We start from the raw sequence: 20,274 nt of genomic DNA on the forward strand, positions 1-20,274 counted from the left end.
GGGCGGTTGGGGGTCCGGCTATGGGGCAGGAGGGGGGTTCAGGTCCCTGTGGGGTCCGGCTGTGGGGCAGGAGGCTCTGTGTGTGGGGCTGGGTACCAATGGGGCGGGGGCGCTGTGCCGGGAGCTCCGGGGCTCTCAGAGCCGCTCGGCTCTGCTCCGGCCCCCGGCGCCCGCCCCGCGGCTCGATCCTCCCCGCTCACCCCGGCGGGGGCTGAACTTCCCGGGTCAGCGGCGTGCGTAGCGCCGCGTCCCGCTCCGGTCCCGGGCCTCCGCCGCTCCGGCTGGGGCTGCCGGACCCGGCCCAGGTAGGCGGCGGCTGGGCGGGGCAGGGGGGCCGGTCCCCCAAGGCAGCCGGGCTGGAGGCTCACCAGGGGGGCGCGGCTAGCGCAGGACGCCCGGGTTCTGCTCCCCAGCTCGGCCCCTGGCCCACGGGGCGACTCGTGGGTCCTTTCCCCGCTCCGTGCCTCAGTTTCCCCCTCTGCGCAAGCGGGCTAAGGAGCCCCGCCGCCCTTTGTAAAGCAAAGCGCTAGGTAAGATGAGAACTCCGCCTTCTTGTTTGTGATCGCAGTCCTGGCTCGGAGATCCCGGCACAGCCCAAGACCCCCCACTGTGCTGGGCGCTGTACATTGTTTATTAGGGTAGCACTAGGCACCCCAGTCATGGCTCAGGACCCCAGTGTGCTAGGCGCTGTAGAGACACAACAGAAAGTGAGGGGGCAGGGTTGAGCTGGGGAGGATTTGGGGTTGGGGTGAGTGGGGCAGAGCTGCAGGGATGTGGGGCTGGGGTTAGGGGGCGGGGCTGAGCTGCAGGGATGTGGGGCTGGAGTTAGGGGCAGGGCTGAGCTGGAGGATGTGGGGCTGGACTGAGGGGTGTAGGGTTCAGCTGGGAGGCATAGGGCTGGCAGCTGGGTTGCCCCAAGCTCAGACCCTTCTCATTCCAGGGCGCTGGGACATTAGAGGCGGGTCCAATGTATTTTGCTGAGATCCAGTGGGCTCTGCTGGACCCTGCTCCGAGGTCCGTCTACAGGGACATGGTTCCAGAGAACTACGGGACGCTCCTCTCTTGGGGTAAGGATCCCCCTTGACAGTTGGGGCTGGGTAGGCTTTGATGTGCCCGGATTGGCTCTAACTCTGGGTTCCCCCCTTAGATTTGGGGTGTCAGTTCCCCCATCCCCTGAAAGCAAGTGAGAGGGAAGGAGACAATCGCCTCCACATCTGCGATGAGAAAGAGGGGTCAGAAATGCCGCGGCTAGAGCTGAGCTAATAACTGGTGTTTTTGGTTACGGGGCAGATCTGGAAAACCAGGGTGGGTGGGGGAGAACCCTTATGGGGTCTTGCAACGAAAATTTTGGGTCAAAACATTACATAACGTTGTGTTTGATGCAAACCAAAACGTTTCCTTTTGATTTCAGGCATTTTTTTAAACTGTTTTAAAAATTACTCTTTAATAAAAGCAAAGGAAATTTGGAAATGAAAAGTCATTTTGATCCAAACGTTTGGATTTGTTCCCCCCCCTTTCTTTTTTTGAGCGATTGAAACAATTTGCCAAACTCGACTCCAATTCACATGGCATTCAGGCAACCCAGGCCTGTGTTTTTCTCTGGAAAAAGGGTTTGCCCAAAGAATTTTGCTCTGGTATTGCTCACAATATCTGTCTATTGTATTGCGCTTTCCCTCAGGAAAGCTGTATCCTTATCCCCATGCTATAGATGGGGACAATGAGGTACGGAGAGATGAGGTGATTTACCAAGGTCACCCCTCAGGCCGATGGCAGAGCTGGGACTAAAATCCAAGTCTCCTGAACCCCAGTCCAATGCTTTAGCCATTAGCCCATACTGCTTCCCACCCTGTCTCTTCTCCCCCACCCAGCCCTACACACTTGTCCGCTTATCCAATCTCTTCAGCTTTGCGAGAACTAAATTACAGCATTGTTACCCTTGCACTCAGAGACTTCGCAGCACCCCGTGGTGCCAGGCCCTGTAGGTATGCATATTGAGAGACGCTCTCTGCCTCCAAGAGCTCACAGCCTACATAGCCAAGACTCATCTCTCCGGCTGGGTGACTTCTGCCACAGTCTTTCAGCTTCCCTGAAAAATTAAATTAAATTAAATTCCCCCCAAAGTCGGAGTATTTGCTGAAATGTTTCCAGTTTTTCAATGTGAAATGACTGTTGGTTTCAAAATTTCCTTTATTTTTATGTACAATAATCTATTCCCCCCTCCCCCCGAGAAAATGGTTAAAAAGGGTCAAAATAAAAACAACACATTCTGATTTTCTCAAAATGAAGCGTTCCATTCCACCCAAATCAATACACAGATGTGTATGTATCTGACTTTTTCAATCCCTGAAAACGCTGAAAAATTTTATTTTCGGTTGGACCTGAAATTGATTTTTTAAAAAATTTTTCTGACTTGCCAGTGACTCGAAAAAGCCATTATTTGCCTAGCTCTACTCATGAGCTCTCCCAATTGTACCTCATACAGGAGAGGATTACAACTATTATTATCATTGTTATTTACTGGGTGTATTACGGTAACACTGGGAGCCCCGGTCATGTCTCAGGACCCCATTGTGCTAGGTGCCATAAATTATGTATTACGGTAGTGCCTAGGAGCTCCGGTCATGGCCCAGGACCCCGTTGTGCTAGGTGCTGTACAAACCCAGAACAGAAAGACGGTCCCTGCCCAAAGGGGCCTACAATCAGGAGTGGCAGATGCATCACGTGTGGCTTTCCACCCATCCCACCCCACATTGGGCAGTAGCTCCCTCTCCTTCATCATTGCCTGTCCGTGTGTGAGATGGAAGAACAACTGAGGAAGGGTCATTAAGGCAGCTGGGTTTATTTTTCGGCATTCTAATGAGTTCATTTCCACGCCCCTCAGTTGTTCTCCTTTCCTCCCCAGCTCTGGCAGCAAATTGGGTGGGACGGGGGGAAGCTAGTGTTACCCTTCCAAGCTCCACGTGTAAAATGAACTCTGCCAACACTTCTCAAAACACCTCAGAGAGCAACAGGCTCAGGCTCTTGGCAGACTCAGGCAGCATCGGTTATGCCCTCAATTTGCATTTTCCTGGTTTTCTTCACAACCATAGCAGCTAGATTTTTTTTTTTTAATGAAAGTTAAGATTCTGGAAACAAGCAAGCAGAAGGGAGAGGTGCTGATGAGATAACAGCCTGGAAAATCATGTTCGGATTCTCTCTTTATCCTCGCAGATAGCGGCATGATTAACCCAGCCCTGCAGCAGGGAGGCCCCGAGACAGCACAGCCCCACGGGACGTTACCAGGGATGAGATCCGAAGGGAACGTTTACCAGGCCCCAGGCCACGCAGCCACCTGCCAGAGCCAGGCCAGGCCAGCAGGAAAGCCATGGAGCAAAACAGCTGCCGACAGTGAGGGCCTGAAGAAACTCAAAGAGGGCAGTGCTGCCGTGCAGCGGGTCCAGGGTCTGCATTTCCCCCAGCCCGGGGGGAGCCAGACCGTGTGCACTCAGTGCGGGGGCAGTTTCGGCCAAAGTGTGCGCCCTGCCCAGCTGCTGCCCCAGCCGCCCCAGCCGCGGGTCCCGGCAGCAGAGAGATTCTACCAGTGCCCTGACTGCGGGAAGAGCTTCTCGGTCAGCTCGCACCTGACCATCCACCGGCGGATCCACACGGGGGAGAAGCCCTACCAGTGCGGCGAGTGCGGGAAGAGCTTCAGCCAAAGCTCCACCCTGGTGCTGCACCGGCGCACCCACACCGGGGAGAAGCCCTACAAGTGCACCGAGTGTGGGCGGAGCTTCGCCGTCAGCTCCCACCTGGCCAAGCACCAGCGCATCCACACGGGGGAGAAGCCTTACCAGTGCCACCACTGCGGGAAGCGGTTCAGCCAGAGCTCCACCCTCAACCTCCACCAGCGGACCCACACAGGGGAGCGGCCGTACCGCTGCACCGAGTGTGGCCGGGGCTTCTCGGTCAGCTCCCACCTGACCATTCACCGGCGGATCCACACAGGGGAAAAGCCTTACCGGTGCGGCGAGTGCGGCAAGAGCTTCCGGCAGCGATCAGGGCTCATCACCCACCAGAGAAGCCACGCAGCACAAAGACCCTTCAAATAAAGGGGGGTGCAGGCCCCTTTAAGAGGAGGCGGGGCCAGTATCAGCTATGCCAGCCTCCTTGTCACATTCTCTGGGTGCTCTGGTGAGGCCACGCCCACTGCCTTTTAAAGGGGCGACTCATCCAGTGACAGACCCAACCGCATGCGGCGTAGAGACCCTACAAATAAAGGGCGTGCTGGCCCTTTTAAGAGGAGGCAGGGCCAGTCTCAGCTGCGCTGGTCTGCTTGTCTGTCACATGCTCTGGGGCTCCAGTGAAGCCATGCCCACCGTGTCACAGACCCAGTGTTGCCAAATATCACACGGTGGGCTCTCTTTAGAGCAGTCTGGCCTTGAGGGGAGGGCACTGGACTGGACTGGCACTGAGGAGACCTGGGTTCTATTCCTAGCTCTGCCCTGCTGCAAGTCACTTCCCCTTTCTGTGCCTCTTTTTCCCCATCTGCAAAGTGGAGGTAATGCTACTAAAGTGCTTTGAGATCTGCTGATGAAAAGTGCTGGGTATCATTCTTAATGAATTGATTTTCCGCTGGAAAATTGGGGTTTTGATCCAATAAAATGTGTCTGGTTCCTCCAGAAAATTTCAATTTTTTTGTCAGAAAAACATCAGCCAAAAACCGACATTTTTTGATTTTGAAATGCTGCCGTACTGCCTCATGGGAGTTGTGGTGCAATTGCTTCGTGCCCTCATTCCCCACTCTAGGCTGAGCTTGGTTGGACTGCATCTCCCATGATGCACCGTGATCTCACCTAAAAAAACAACGAGGAGTTCAGTGGCAGCTTAAAGACTAACAGATTTATTTGGGCATAGAATCATAGAATATCAGGGTTGGAAGGGACCTCAGGAGGTCATCTAGTCCAATACCCTGCTCAAAGCAGGACCAATTCCCAATTAAATCATCCCAGCCAGGGCTTTGTCAAGCCTGACCTTAAAAACTTCTAAGGAAGGAGATTCTACCACCTCCCTAGGTAACGCATTCCAGTGTTTCACCACCCTGCTAGTGAAAAAGTTTTTCCTAATATCCAACCTAAACCTCCCCCACTGCAACTTGAGACCATTACTCCTTGTCCTGTCCTCTTCCACCACTGAGAATAGTCTAGAACCATCCTCTCTGGAACCATCTCTCAGGTAGTTGAAAGCAGCTATCAAATCCCCCCTCATTCTTCTCTTCTGCAGACTAAACAATCCCAGTTCCCTCAGCCTCTCCTCATAAGTCATGTGTTCCAGACCCCTAATAATTTTTGTTGCCCTTCACTGGACTCTCTCCAATTTATCCAGCATAAGATTTGTGGGTAAAAAATCCACTTCTCCCAGATCTCCCCTGTTCCTGAGCCACTTCAGTGAATCATAGGAATTGCACTTTGGTTGCCTCATGCTATAGGCCAGGCTAACATCAAGACTACATCTCCCATGATGCAATATGGGCATGTGAATGCCATGAGGCATCATGATAGGTCATCTACAGGGTGACCCGAATGCATCATGGGAGATGTAATCGAACGAAGGAGGCTGGTGTATAGAGAAGAATGGGAGCATGAGGCTCCTGAACTGCAATTCTCATGAGGCACTGCAGTCGTTTAGAAAGAGGGGAGACTGTTATGCATCATGGGAGATGTAGTCTGATGGCGGAGAATAGGCGCATGCGGTCCCTGAACTACAACTGCTATGAGGCACCATCGTGGCATTTCAGAATTGAAATATTTTGTGATTTGGCCAAAAATATGCCAGGTTTTGGGGAAAACGTGTCAGTTTTCAGGCAAGAGAGGGTTTTTTTTGTTTTTTTTTTTTTGCCAAAAGCTTGAAATTTCCTGTGGAAAATTTCAGCAAAAACTCCCCCCTCCCTTCCCATTTTTCTCTCAATTTTCTGTGGCAAAAAAATCTCATTTTCCTCACCAGCTCTGCATATAGATGTCCTGCCTGAGGCTGAGCAGAAACACCACCTCTTCTTTCTACCAGTGTTCTTTCAAGTCGTGAAATGCTAAAATTACAATTTAGGGTTGTATTTTGCCAATTTCTGACCAGATCAATGGCCTGTTGAAGCAGGAAATGCTAGTTATGGCTTTCTGGATAACCTTAACTCTGACCCTTTGTGTGTAAGAATCACAAGAGTCTCTAACTACACTGCCACTATTATCTGTGAACCACACCACGTTCCTCTGTGCTCTTTCAGCCTAGTGTCTTTGTATGGTATTTTCTAGTTCTTTTCTTACAAAACAAAACAAAACACAAAAAGAAAAACAATAGACAAATATAGCCTTTCATGTGGAACTATTTTCATAACCATATTTTAATGGACAGTCTGCCTTGTGGATGATTTCCTCCCATCAACTATCATGTCATAGCCCTGCAACAGTGAAAGTGGCTCCCTGTTTGACAAAGGGTCATTAGGCCGGGATTTGATTGCATCTTTTTTCACTTCTTTTCATACAGTTTGGCAGATGGAACAACAGAGGGAAAAGTTTTGTGTTGGAGAGGCTTGAAGGTATTAAGACTGGAGCTGGGCAAAATTATTCTGCTGGATTATTGGTGACAAATATACATTCGCTGGCACCAAAACATTTGGTGACTTTGTGCTCGTTTCCAAAAATGTCCAAAAAAATATAGATTTTGTTTTGAAACATTTTGATACATTTTTTTTTTTAATTCAAAGTGACTTTTTGTCTCATAAGTTCCTTCCGTTTTTGTTTTATAAATTGCTTAGAATTGAAATGAAATGTTTAATTTTGGGTCAAATGAAATGTTGATCTGAAATGACTTTTGCTTTGACTTTGCAATTCACATTTCAAAACATTTCCTTTTAGGGTCACCCTGCAATTCATTATGTTTATTTTATTTTATGTTTTTCAGAACTGTCAGCGAATCGAAAAAAATCCATTCTGCGCCCAATTCTAATTCAGATGTTTTTAAGAACCTTGGCTTTGCAACATTAAGTCCTTTTATCATATTCCAGAGGCTGTGTTGAGTGCCTCTGGCCTGCTTGTGCCATAGGGACCCTATGATAAAGATGCTTTCAAACCATTATTATGCACAGAAGAAATAACTGCAGAAACATTAAAACACTTTACATTCAAAAGCAAAACGGCTCTTTGCCATTATTTCTATTCCTGTAAGCTTGTTGGAGTTGGCTTTTGGGTCTGTGTTTGCACAGCGCCTAGTGCAGTGGAGTTCATGTCTCCTAGTGCTATTGTATGACACCTAATAAATAATGTAGAGCCCCTAGCGTAATGGGGTCCTGGGCTATGGCTGGTACAACCACAGGAAAAAAGTGACACTTGGGAGGATTAGACAAGAGACACCCCATGGAGACAGACAGATGTGGGAGAACAAGGAGACCAGATTGGGTAGCATGACAGGCAGTGGTCATAACACACCAGCCACCCAACCGTTGCCAAGTTTTCTGTGGGTAGCACAGCAAAGGAGAGCTTTAAGCAGAGGGTTTCCCAAGGGAAACAATCGTGATCCTTTCAATCTCTCAGCATACGAGTTTTCTCAGGTCTTTTATCAATCTGTCACACTGACTTCAAGGCATAAGGAAAAAGCACATGCATAAATGTTACGTTTTTCACAAGTGCCTAGGTGATTTAGGAGCCTCAGACTTAGGGTCCGAAGTCACTCAGGCTTGGTCTGCACTTCAAAGTTTTACCAGCATATCTGTGTCGGTTCAGAGTGTGAAAAAATCACGCCCGTGACATTGCCATGCTAGGAAAAGCCCTAGTATAGACGCAGTAATACTGGCAAGCAAGTTATTTCGCTTATTTTATTCAGGGAACCAGTGTAAATTGACTTGGCAGAATTCTGTTATCTAATCAGAAATCTTTTATCTGTCTTTCTATCTATCATTTCAACAGATAATATCAATGCTTATTTTTAAGCATTTTTTTTATTTTGTATCAATTTAAATTCTCACAGTTGTGCAAAATGATGGGTTTTAAGGTTTTGTTGTTGTATCGATTTTCATTGCTTACAGCTGCAGGAAATTATAAGAGGAGGGAGTCCAGCAATAATGATTTAATGACCGTAGATGTTGATTTCAAAAAATTGCTGTCAAAAGGCAAACTGTCAACACTACCAGTCAAAATGTCCAAAGCAAATAACCTTAAACCAAAACCTACGAAGTTTTTCAGCAACATTCTTCTTACTTGGCCTAGCTGTAAATTTTGATTGTTGTGGATGGAAATATTTTGTTGTGTGCAAGGTGAAATCAACATTCACTGAAAAGAATTGAATCCTTCCGAGTTTAAATATAAAGTAAGACGGCAAAAGCGCTCTTTAGCTGGTATATGCTGCATCTCCGCTAGCTGATATATAGCTATGCTGGCAAATCCTTTCTAGTGCAGAGATTGCCACCCATTTCTCTGCTGTTATGGCAGCCCTTTTCCTAGGGTATGTGTCTATGTTGCAACTAGGGTGTGCAATTGCAGCTGGTGTAGGTATACCCAAGCGGGCTTTGGTCTTGCTGACTCAGGTACCAGGACTAGCAATGCTGTGGCAGCAGACGGCTGTGAGGGCTAGCCATCTAAGTAATTACCTGGGGTTCTAGGTAGGTCAAGCGGTTGCTGCCACAGCTAGCTAGATCAAAGCTAGTTCAGGTGTGTTTACATCTGTTACAACCGTACCCCCCAGTGTGGACGCACCCTCTGTGTCTGTGCTCTGCAGGGTTGGGGAGAGAGCATCTGAAAGGGCTGGATCTGCTGCTGGTTATTCCCAGTGTGCATTGCGACCCAATCCCGCCTCTCTGTGTTAAGGCACAGAACCCCCGCCTGTTGTTTGGTCTGTGATTTCTTGCAGCAGTTGGCCAGATTCATACACCCTCTCTATCACCTGCTCATCCTCTGGGTACGTCTACACAGGGATAAAAAACCTGCTGCTGGACCAGGGCAGCTGAAAAATTGCTGTGTAGATATTCAGGCTCGGGCTCCAGCTGGATTGTCTATACACAGGGTGACCAGACAGCAAGTGTGAAAAATCGGGACGGGGGTGGGGGGTAAAAGGAGCCTATATAAGAAAAAGACTCAAAAATCTGGACTGTCTCTATAAAATCGAGACATCTGGTCACCCTATCTTTATGGCAATTTTTAGCCCCATAGCCTGAGTCCTGTGAGCCCAGGTCAGCTGACCCAGGCCAAGCCCAGCCGTGCTATGGGCCTTTTATCCCTGCGTAAACACCCATATCCCTGCTATGTGTGCAGGGGCTGTGGTTCTGCAAATACCAAATGACCCATCCTTAAAATGGACAAGGTTGGTCTGTCAGGCAGCCACATTTCTGGCAGTGAGATGGAAAAATGGCATGAAAAAGAGGAGATCATGGGCTGGAACAGAGGGATTGGTGGAAATTTGACCCCAAATCCACAATTCCCTGTGATGAGTGCCGGTGTCCCAGGCCCACAATATATGGCAGCTGCACCACAATATATTGCAAAGTGCTCCCCAAACCAGTGCACCAGACGGCAGCACAGGGGATTCGGGGATGTCTCCTAGACTTGATTGGAGGACAGAGTTTCTGTCCTGTGAAAAATTTTGACATTTTTTTGGGGGGGGCAAAGTCCTCTCAAAGTTTGGGTGAAGCGGAATCCCCCCCAAAATAATTCATGTCGATAGAAATGCTTCGTTTTCATCCTTTTTACATTTTTCAAATGAAAAAAAAAAATTTCGAAAGAAAGTCATTTTGAAATCAGAAATTACAACCCAAAAAAACCAAAACAAAAACCCCCCTCCCAAATTGGGACAAGTGCCAAAATCATAGAATCATAGAATATCAGGGTTGGAAGGGACCTCAGGAGGTCATCTAGTCCAACCCCCTGCTCAAAGCAGGACTGATCCCCGACTAAATCATCCCAGCCAGGGCTTTGTCAAGCCTGACCTTAAAAACTTCTAAGGAAAGAGATTCCACCATCTCCCTAGGTAATGCATTCCAGTGTTTCACCACCCTCCTAGTGAAGAAGTTTTTCCTAATATCCAACCTAGACCTCCCCCACTGCAACTTGAGACCATTACTCCTTGTCCTGTCCTCTTCTATCACTGAGAACAGTTTAGATCCATCCTCTTTGGAACCCCCTTTCAGGTAGTTGAACTTTTTCACAAACCAAATTCCGACAAATGATTTGTTTTGGGTCAGTTTCATTTTATTTATCTTTTAAAAAAATATAACCTAACAAACCATTCATTTTAAGATAAAAAATCAAAACGTTTCCTTCCTAATAGAGCCAATATTTGTTCAGATGAGCAGTTTGGAAAAATTCTCGAGATTTGGACCTTTTGGGGCAGATCCCTAAAAGGCTTATGGGATGGGAAGGCTTCTTTCCATCCCGACTGACCTCTGACCTCTGGAGCAGTATTGCGCCCCTTAAAGAGAAAGCACTGAGCAGTACCGCCGGGCTTTGTAATCAGGTCTGCGTGTGAAACACTCTTGACTCCACAAAAAACGCTACATTGTTGTGACCGCTCGTGGACACTTGTTTATGGACCACTCGAGGACACGGGTAATACTGTCCACAAAATCACGGTTCTTCCAGTGGCCGGCCACTGAAGCCAGCTGCACTGACGGGTCTCCCCAGATGGCGATGAGGTCTGAGGTCTCCACTACAAGCGGCAGCTTGAGGCCCTCGGATTTTTTTTCCATCGATCCCAAGGCCTGAAGGGCCCACTGGCTCTCCGGGGACCCACGGGCCAGAGAACCGCTCCGTTGACCGGCGGGAGCAGATCTTCCAGGACAAACCTCCCGTCTTGATTTCCGCACGGTCGGGGACGGGGAACCCACTGTGGCTGCTGGCCTGAGAGGCTCACTGGTAAAGCTGAGTCTCCCCTGCGCCGCAGCAGACACCGATCGCCCCGCGCCGGGCTCCACCCGAACTCCCGGGGGGCCTTTAATCGCCGCCGGGAGGCCCAGGCCCAGGCCGGGAGGCTCCCGGCCGATCCCGGAGGGTTGGCAAGCCCAGCACCCCGGCGAGGGGCGGGTTAAAACCAGCGAGCCGGCAGCTGTGGGGCAGAGCGGCCAATGGGGCGGGGGGGGCGCAGAAGATGCGACTGAGACCGGAGCTTCCTGGTGCTGCCGCCGGGCCAGGACGGCTCCCATCCGGCTGCGGGGGCCCGGGGCGGCGGCGCGGAGCAGCGCCCGGGGGGGTGAGAGGCGAGCCCGGCGTGGCGGGAGGGGGTTGGGCAGGAGTCTCTCCCCGCACTGCCCCCCACCCCCCCGGGGAGCCTGTGCGGGAATCCCCCCCAACTGCCCCCCACCCCCCCGGGGAGCCTGTGCGGGGATCCCCCCAACTGCCCCCCATTCCCCCGCAGAGTCTGGGCGGGGATCCCCCCCAACTGCCCCTCACCCCCCCGGGGAGCCTGTGCGGGGATCCCCCCAACTGCCCCCTATTCCCCCGCAGAGTCTGGGCGGGGATCCCCGAAACTGCCCCCCACCCCCCTGGGGAGCCTGTGCGGTGATCTCCCCCAACTGCCCCCCATCCGCCCCCCGGGGAGTCTGTGCGGGGATCCCCTCCAACTGCCCCCCCACTGCCCCCCATCCCCTCCCGGGGAGTCTGTGCGGGGATCCCCCCAACTGCCCCCCCACCCCACCCCGGGGAGTCTGTGCGGGGATCCCCCCCACTGCCCCATCCCCCCCAGGGAGTCTGTGCAGGGATCCCGCACTGCCCCCCCAACTGCCCCAGCCGGCCCTGGAGATTCTGTGTGGGGATCCCCCTATTCCCTCCCCCCAACTGACCCAGCCAGACCTGGGAAGTCTGTGCAGAGCTTTCCCTGCCACTTACCAGTCATCCCTCCTCTCCACCTGAGCTTTGATTTCCCTCTCATGAAAGTTAATAAGCAGCCCAAAAGTAAGGCAGCTCTCTGACCCAGCTGTATTACCCAAGCTCTCCCACTCCCCACTCGCCCCGCTCTGCCAGGGCCCCAGTGTTGGGCTTGATGCTAATGCTGCAGAGACAGAGGGCAGCTTGCCTAGTTGCTAGAGCAGGATTCCTGGGTTCCATTCCTGGCTCTGCCATGTGGCTGTGGGCAAGCATCTGCGCCCCACTGCGCCTCAGTTTCCCTCTCTGTAGAAGGGGGCTAGCAGCCCCGCCTACACACACAGACGGAGTGAGCACTGTGGCTGGGGAGCACTCGGTGATAATATTATGGGTCTGGGGGCATGTGACCCCACTGTGGTGCTGTGCATGTTACGGGCATAATAGGGTCTGGTAGGGGAGGGGGAGCTGTACAGGATCATAGTTAGGCCCTGATGGAACTGGGGAAGGCCACATTTCCCTGAGGTATTAAGAGCTGGGTGTGTCTGACATTCTCATCTCATCTCCAGCTGGGCCTCATGGTGGTCCCTTCTGGCCCTGGAATCCCCCTCTTTCTTTCCGGGGGAAAGCAATATTGCCTGCATGGGGGCCTCCCTATACCCTCCCTCCACTGACCCAGCCAGCACTGGGGCATCTGTGCGGGGATCCCCCCCACCCCATCACCTCCCCTCAACCTGCTCAGACCACCCCCAACTCTGCCTTAAGACAGTGATTTTAATCCAACCTCATGCTTCAGGGCTTCAGACAGGTGCCTGCAGGGGTCAGGAAGGATTCTCCCCCTCCTCACCCCAACCCAGTTAGCCCACTCCCAATACAAAGAGGAGGTGAGTCAAGATCACGCACCTGGCTTTGTTGCGTTCCTTTGACCTTTGACCTGTTTCCTTCCCCCATGAACAGGATTCCCAGCCCCTTGCCCCCAGGACGTGCTGTTCCAGATGAGGCGAGGGGAAGGGCCCTGCGCCCCGCATCTCCTGGACTCCACAGAAAGGGCGGTCCTGAGGGGCACCCGTGCAGGTGAGGAATGCGGGAAATCAGTTTGGGCTTTAGAAGGAAGAGTTGCATCCTGAATCGGTCCTAAAAAGCCATACGTTTTGAAAGTGGCTAAACAAAATCCCAGACACGGCCTAACGTTGGGTCAGCTGAATTGCTTTCTTTTGATTGTCAAGTATTTGCAGTGACACCCAGCAGCCTTTTCACACCAGAACAGGGTTCACTGGTTATCTGAAACCCACCACGGGGAAATCCCTAGGTTAGCACAGAGCCATAAAGGTCAAAGACCAGGGGTTCTGAAACTTTTTTTTTTTTTTGCTAGAACCCCCTTTGAAAATATTTCAGGCTGTGACACCCCCTTCCCTCCCCCCCCCCCAAAAGACTATCTACCCCATCCATAACAGGCCACCCTTCTGCGCTGCTGTCGGCAGCGACGCTGCCTTCAGAGCTGGGCACCTGGCCAGCCGCCAGGTCTGCTGCCTGCAGAGCTAGTTGGCTGGAGAGTGGAGAAGCAAGGGTGGCAATACTGTGACCCCCCTTACAATAGGCTTTTGAGTCAGGACCCCCAGTTTGAGACACACTGGTCAAGACATTGTCCGTCCTGGCCATGCCATGCCAGCGCAATCCCAAGCGAGGGCAATTGAGCCTCCCTCAAAAGCTGACGTTTCTCACCTCTCAGTCCATTGTCCTCCAGCGAGGCCAGGTGGAATTCACCTACCTTGCGCGCCCACTGGGTAGCAATGCAAAGTCGAAACGGAGGCGGGCATAGGCATCACACAGATATCACAGAACGTTCCCACTTCATCAAATTGGGCCCTTGAACAAGTCAATTGGCCCTTTTCGCAACACATCAAAAGACGGGCTGTACCATTGTCCTTCTTTTGCACAGACAGGGGAAGTGACATGCACGAGGTCACCCAGTGCAGACCTGGAGAGAGAGCCCAGCTGTCCTGTGCTTTATTCACTAGGCCACACTGCTGTGAAGAGTACCCAGTGTGATATTTGGTGCTGTTGGGTCTCAGGGTGAGCGGCTCCTTTAAGGGGAAATGGACTGAGCCTGATTTACATCCCAGAGCTTGTGACTGACAGCCAGGTCTGCAGAGAGATAAAAGGCCCAGGTGGGATTGACCCCGCCTCCTTTTAAAGGGGCCTTGCGGCAGGGCACATGGCTTCTACTCCGCTCCAGACCAAAATGAGAGTGGTATGATTCTCCGTGGGAGCATCTCAAACCTCACCACCTTCCACTCCAAGTGCAAAGCCTCCCTTATCGAGCTGTGTAGCAACACGTTTGGGTTGGTGGGTATCCAGACCAAACCAGGCCACTACACACTTCTCCTCCTGGGAGAGAACAAAGACCATGTGACAGATGTTAGCTATCTTGCTGGCTGCATGACTGGACGAGACTCCAATATTCTGGGGTAGGCACAGTATGCAGACCCGCATAGAATAGAACGATAGTTACAAAATGAGCAACAACTGGAATCAGATTTCAGAGTAACAGCCGTGTTAGTCTGTATTCGCAAAAAGAAAATGAGTACTTGTGGCACCTTAGAGACTAACCAATTTATTTGAGCATGAGCTTTCGTGAGCTACAGCTCACTTCATCAGATGCATACCGTGGAAACTGCAACAGACTTTATATATACACAGAGAATATGAAACAATACCTCCTCCCACCCCACTGTCCTGCTGGTAATAGCTTATCTAAAGGAATCATCAGGTTAGGCCATTTCCAGCACAAATCCAGGTTTTCTCACCCTCCACCCCCCCACACAAATTCACTCTCCTGCTGGTGATAGCCCATCCAAAGTGACAACTCTTTACACAATGTGCATGATAATCAAGTTAGGCCATTTCCTGCACAAATCCAGGTTCTCTCACTCCCTCACCCCCCTCCAAAAACCCACCCCCATACACACACAAACTCACTCTCCTGCTGGTAATAGCTCATCCAAACTGACCACTCTCCAAGTTTAAATCCAAGTTAAACCAGAACATCTGGGGGGGGGGGGGGGTAGGAAAAAACAAGAGGATGTCCACCCGGTTGGAAACTGTGACATTTCAACGTTTGTTTTCATCCTGAATGGGGTGAAAAGTCGAAATGTCGCATTTTTTTTTCCTGTGGAACAAAATGTTTCAATTAGGAACTGGTGAGATGTTTCGTTTCAGCATTTTTGGTTTTTTTTCCTTGATGTGGAACATTTTGCTATCCCTGAATGGAAATGCTTCATTGGGGAGCAGTGAGGTGACTCCAAAATGCTTTGTTTTCAGTCGGCTTTGAAGGGGTTTTGTCAGTAAACGTTGATTTCACTATGCGCACACACAAACCCACAAAACAATGTTTCCATTGCTAAAAATTGAAATTTATAGATAGGCAAAGTAAGAAAAATGCTGCTCATCAGAGTTTGAGTGAAGGATATTTCCTTTGCTCATTTTGACCTGACGTTGGCCATTTGTGTTTTAATGATTATCAAGCTTTAACTTTTTGAATTTCAACATCTACTGTCCTAAAATAATTATTGTCTGACCCTCCCCCATTATCTGATCCAATTTCCCACAACTGTGAAAATTTAAATTGATAAAAATCAAAAAAATTACTTAAACCCCATAATTTTACGCAACTGTGAAAATTTAAATCGATAAAAAACAAAAAATGCTGAAAAATAAACAGTGATCTAATCCATTAAAATTATACATATTAAAAATGGAATTCTGCCAAGCCTAGTTTTGAGTTAGTTCAGTATTCAACTTTCATCATGGTGCATCATGGGAATTGTAGTTCATGTACCTCATGCGTCCCTTCTCGCCTATGGGTTGGGGTGCTTGGCCGAACTGCATCTCCCATGATGCACTACATGCCTCACTGAGAGGGAAGACTATGTTGCATCATGGGAGATGTAGTCCAGCCAGGGAGCCCAGCCCGTATGAGAGAATGGGGACCTGGAACACAACTCCCATGAGGCAATGTACCACAATATGGAAATAGAAATAATACCTAGTTCTTTTTCATCAGTAGCTCTCTAAGCACTTCACAGTCCTTCTTAATGTGTTTATCCTGTGAGGGAGGGAAGAGCTATTAGCCCTGTTGTACAGATGCATTTGACATGAAATGCTGATTAATGCTGAACTGATTTGCAACTAAATGTTTCAGACCAGTTGAGCAATCCAAAATATTTCGATTTGGGTCAAACTGACCTGGAACAAAATCTTCTATTTCTGTTCCCAATGGAAAATTGAAAAGATTCAGTAAAATTAAAATTTCCACCTGGAAAATTCTGAATGTGATTTGGTGTGGGCTCACGGGTCTGCAGGATCCGAGCTACGCCCTGGCTTTTGAACAGCCCCTGGGAAGAACCCCATCTGTGTGGTGGACCCCAAGGGGTCCCACTCTTCCTTCACGTAGGCCACATGGCATCAGTGCCTCTGAGACTGATCTTTTGAGCTCCAGCATTCCTGCTTCACACTGAGCTCTGCCCAGTGAGTCCAACCAAGCTAGGCTCCTGGTCAGAGACTTGTACACCCTTCAGGGACCCATGCACTTCAGCGAGTATTTGCAGTGACATCCGGAAGCATTTGCAAAGCAGAGCAGGGTTTATTAGTCAGCTAGAACCCAGCATGGGGAAGTCATAGGATAGAGAACTAAAGGTTAAGATGTAGTCCTTTATGGCTAAGCCAGTGGTCCACCCAGCCAAGCTTCTGTGGAATCCCTTTCTCGATCTCTCTCCATCTCCCTGTTAGTCTCAGAGCGGTTGTCTTTTTCCCAAAAGCCACCCTTTATTCCAGCCACCTGATGCCTTTCATAGACCATAAGGTCAGAAGGGACCATCATGATCATCTAGTCTGACCTCCTTCACATTGCAGGCCACAGAACCTCACCCACCCACTCCTGTAACAAACCCCTAACCTCTGGCTGAGTTACGGAAGTCCTCAAATAATGAAGACTTCAAGTTACAGAAAAAAGAAAAGGAGTACTTGTGGCACCTTAGAGACTAACCAATTTATTTGAGCATAAGCTTTCGTGAGCTACGGCTGTTACTCTGAAACCTGTCATTATTCAAGTTACAGAGACTCCACCATTAACACTAGTTTAAGCCTGCAAGTGTCCCATGCCGCAGAGAAAGACAAAAACATCCCATGGTCTCTGCCAATCTGACCTGGGGAAAAATTCCTTCCCAGCCCCAAATACGGCGATCAGTTAGACCCTGAGCATGTGGGCAACACCCACCAGCCAGGCACCTGGGAAAAATTTGCTGTAGTAACTCAGAGCCCTCCCCATGCAGTCTCCCACCCAGGCCGGTGGAGATATTTGCTGCGAGCAGTTGCAGATCGGCTTCATGCCATTGTAGGCAATGTCACCATATTATCCCCTCCCTAAACTTACCAAGCTCAGTCTGGAAGCCTGTTAGGATTTTTGGCCCCCGGTCTTCCGGAACGTCACTCCTCCGATGGTTAGGAAGCTTCATCTAATTTCTAGCCTAAACTTGTTGATAGCCGGTTTACATCCATTTGTTCTTGTGTCCACATTGGTGCTTAACTTAAGTAACTCCTCTCCCTCCCTGGTGTGTAGCCCTCTGATGTGGAGCAGAACTCTGTTTATTCAACCCTCCCTTAATTGGCTTGCCGCGTTTACCAAACAACCAGGACTCCAGGGCCAGAAGTAGGTGATCTCTCCGGTGGCCACTAGATGGTGCTGCAGCATCACATTTTGTCATTCTCCGGTTTATCCGGTTTTGATGATCTGATCTGGCACGGATCCCAATTAGAGCGGATAACCGGGGCTCTCCTGTACCGATAGAGAGCGATCATATCTCTCCTCAGCCTTCTTTCGCTGGGGCTACACAAGCCAAGTCTTTGAGTCTCCTCTCCTTATCCAGCTCCTGCAGACCCATGCTGTGTTCCCCAGTTCAGCCTGCCAGAGATTCTCGAGGATAAGCATCAGTTGCTCGATCCCTGGGGTTCCCATTGTCTTTGTGGAGCCTCCACAGATATGGGTTAATTTCAGCCTTTCTCCGGCTCCGCCCCAAGAGAGGGTCTTTAACCCGCAAAGCACCAGGCATTGGAATCGTTGGAATGTTACAGAAAATTCCCCCTTCCTCACAGGAGGAGAGCATGTTGTCCTTTGAAATATCGTCCCCATGAGAAATTCCCAACCGGCTGCAGTGAGCAGCCCCTTGCGTCTGCCTCGGCCCAGGGCGTGACTCACCCCTCTCTTATCTCCACAGGTGGTGGGAGTGAGCCTGAGGTGGGAGATCCCTGGCAGGAGGCAGCACAACCACACAGGATGTCCACGAGAGGCTCCGCCGGGAACGATCCCCGGGGCCCAGACCCAGACCTCGCCTGGGGGGCCGAGGCCGGGGGGAAGCAGGGGGACTCTGAAGTGGAGTGTCTGGGCCCAGCCTGGAGGGATGAGGCTGAGGCTGGGGGCCAGGAGGGAAAGTCCCCAGTGGAGCGGCTCGGCCAGGCCTGGGGGAGCGAGCCAGAGGCCCAGCCGGGCCAGGCCCCTCCCTACGCTGGCGCCTCGGCCCCCTGCCCGTCGCTGGGGAAGCCCTACAAGTGCACGGAGTGCGGCAAGGGCTTCAGCCAGAGCTCCCACCTGATGCGCCACCTGGGCACCCACACAGGGGAGAAGCCCTACAAGTGCGGGGCCTGCGCCAAGAGCTTCACCCAGAACTCCAACCTGCTGCAGCACCAGCGCATGCACACGGGCGAGAAGCCCTACCACTGCCCGCAGTGCGGCAAACGCTTCTCCTGGAGCTCCAACCTCATCCAGCACCAGCGCCTCCACACCGGCCAGAAGCCCTTCCAGTGCGCCCAGTGCGGCAAGCGCTTCTGCGAGAGCTCCCGCCTGCTGGAGCACCAGCGCATCCACACCGGCGAGAAGCCCTACCGCTGCCCGCAGTGCACCAAGAGCTTCAGCCGCAGCTCCCACCTCATCCGCCACCAGCGCATCCACACCGGCGAGCGCCCCTACCAGTGCACCCAGTGCGGGAAAAGCTTCAGCCAGAGCTCGGCGCTCATCCTGCACCACAGGACCCACGCGGCCAACCCGCTATGAGCAGCCTGCCAGGGGAGGGGCGGGGGAGGGTTTTGCACGCTGCTCATGCCTTATTAGAGACCCATGCTTGGAGTAAGGACATGCCGGGCACGTGGGCAAAGGGTTCCTGTTGGAGTGCAATGCGTGTTCCGCCTTGGACACAGGTGAGCTCAGGGCTTATTACACTTGGGAGAATCCACAGGGGACACGTGGACAAAGGGCTTCTGTGGGAGATCACTGCTTATTAGATCTTGGAGGATCCACGTGGGATGGTGACCGTGGACACGGGGGAGCTCAGCGCTTGTAACGCCTCAGAGAGTGCATGTGGGATGGTGACAGTGGACACAGGGGAGCTCATTTTTGTGACACCTTGGAGAGTCCATGGGGGATGGTGACCGAGGACATATGGAAGCTCATTCTTTGTGATACCTCGGAGAGTCCATGGAGGATGGTGACTGAGGACTCAGGGGAGCTCAGTGCTTGTAACACCTCGGAGAGTCCCTGGGGGGCAGGGGAGGGGAAAGACTCTCTGTCCACCTGGGGGAAAGATTCCTTTTGAATTCACAACGTATTGCACGTGTCCCAGCAAAAAGAAACCCAGAGCAAGTTTAATCATAGTGGACATGTCCTCTGTGGATCTGTGTTGCACTCGTTGGTACCTTAGCTGCCTACAGAATGGAAACCACGGGAGAAAAGTGTATGTGTGGGGAGAAGGAGGTGTGGTTACACCTGGCAGAGACTCCGCTCGGGGAGAAATCACTAAACTAGAGGAAAAATAAACCCTAGAAATGCGACTTCTTCACCCGTCACTCGCCAGTGCATCCAGTTCTGGTGCCCACCATTCAAGAAGGATGTTGGTGAATTGGAGAGGGCTCAGAGAAGAGCCACGAGAATCATAGAATCATAGAATATCAGGGTTGGAAGGGACCTCAGGAGGTCATCTAGTCCAACCCCCTGCTCAAAGCAGGACCAATCCCCAATTAAATCATCCCAGCCAGGGCTTTGTCAAGCCTGACCTTAAAAACTTCTAAGGAAGGAGATTCTACCACCTCCCTAGGTAATGCATTCCAGTGTTTCACCACTCTCCTAGTGAAAAAGTTTTTCCTAATATCCAACCTAAACCTCCCCCACTGCAACTTGAGACCATTACTCCTTGTCCTGTCCTCTTCTACCACTGAGAATAGTCTAGAACCATCCTCTCTGGAACCACCTCTCAGGTAGTTGAAAGCAGCTATCAAATCCCCCCTCATTCTTCTCTTCTGCAGACTAAACAATCCCAGTTCCCTCAGCCTCTCCTCATAAGTCATATGTTCCAGACCCCTAATCATTTTTGTTGCCCTTCGCTGGACTCTCTCCAATTTATCCACATCCTTCTTGTAG

At 51.0% G+C, this 20,274-nt stretch overlaps 1 protein-coding gene across 1 annotated transcript; it reads left to right on the forward strand.

Moving 5' to 3' along the window:
• The first annotated feature begins 267 nt into the window (after nt 1-267).
• Nucleotides 268-19,692, forward strand: LOC144279314 (uncharacterized). Its single transcript, XM_077840786.1, has 6 exons — nt 268-530; nt 941-1,067; nt 3,211-4,086; nt 10,897-11,202; nt 12,768-12,884; nt 18,083-19,692. The coding sequence occupies exons 2-6, from the start codon at nt 968-970 to the stop codon at nt 18,913-18,915; spliced, it is 2,232 nt and encodes a 743-aa protein (XP_077696912.1). The 5' UTR covers nt 268-530; nt 941-967; the 3' UTR covers nt 18,916-19,692.
• The last annotated feature ends 582 nt before the right edge of the window (nt 19,693-20,274 follow it).

Source organism: Eretmochelys imbricata, chromosome 23, assembly GCF_965152235.1.
Source record: "Eretmochelys imbricata isolate rEreImb1 chromosome 23, rEreImb1.hap1, whole genome shotgun sequence".
NCBI classification, from domain to species: Eukaryota; Metazoa; Chordata; order Testudines; family Cheloniidae; genus Eretmochelys; species Eretmochelys imbricata.

What these genes read in the sequence shown, in the direction of transcription:
- LOC144279314 (XM_077840786.1), top strand. Translation starts at nt 968, where the DNA reads ATGTATTTTGCTGAGATCCAGTGGGCTCTGCTGGACCCTGCTCCGAGG. An exon ending in AGCACAAAGACCCTTCAAAT is followed by an intron (nt 4,087 to 10,896) that starts AAAGGGGGGTGC and finishes CCTGCGCCGCAG; the next exon opens with CAGACACCGATCGCCCCGCG. An exon ending in CCTGAGGGGCACCCGTGCAG is followed by an intron (nt 12,885 to 18,082) that starts GTGAGGAATGCG and finishes TTATCTCCACAG; the next exon opens with GTGGTGGGAGTGAGCCTGAG.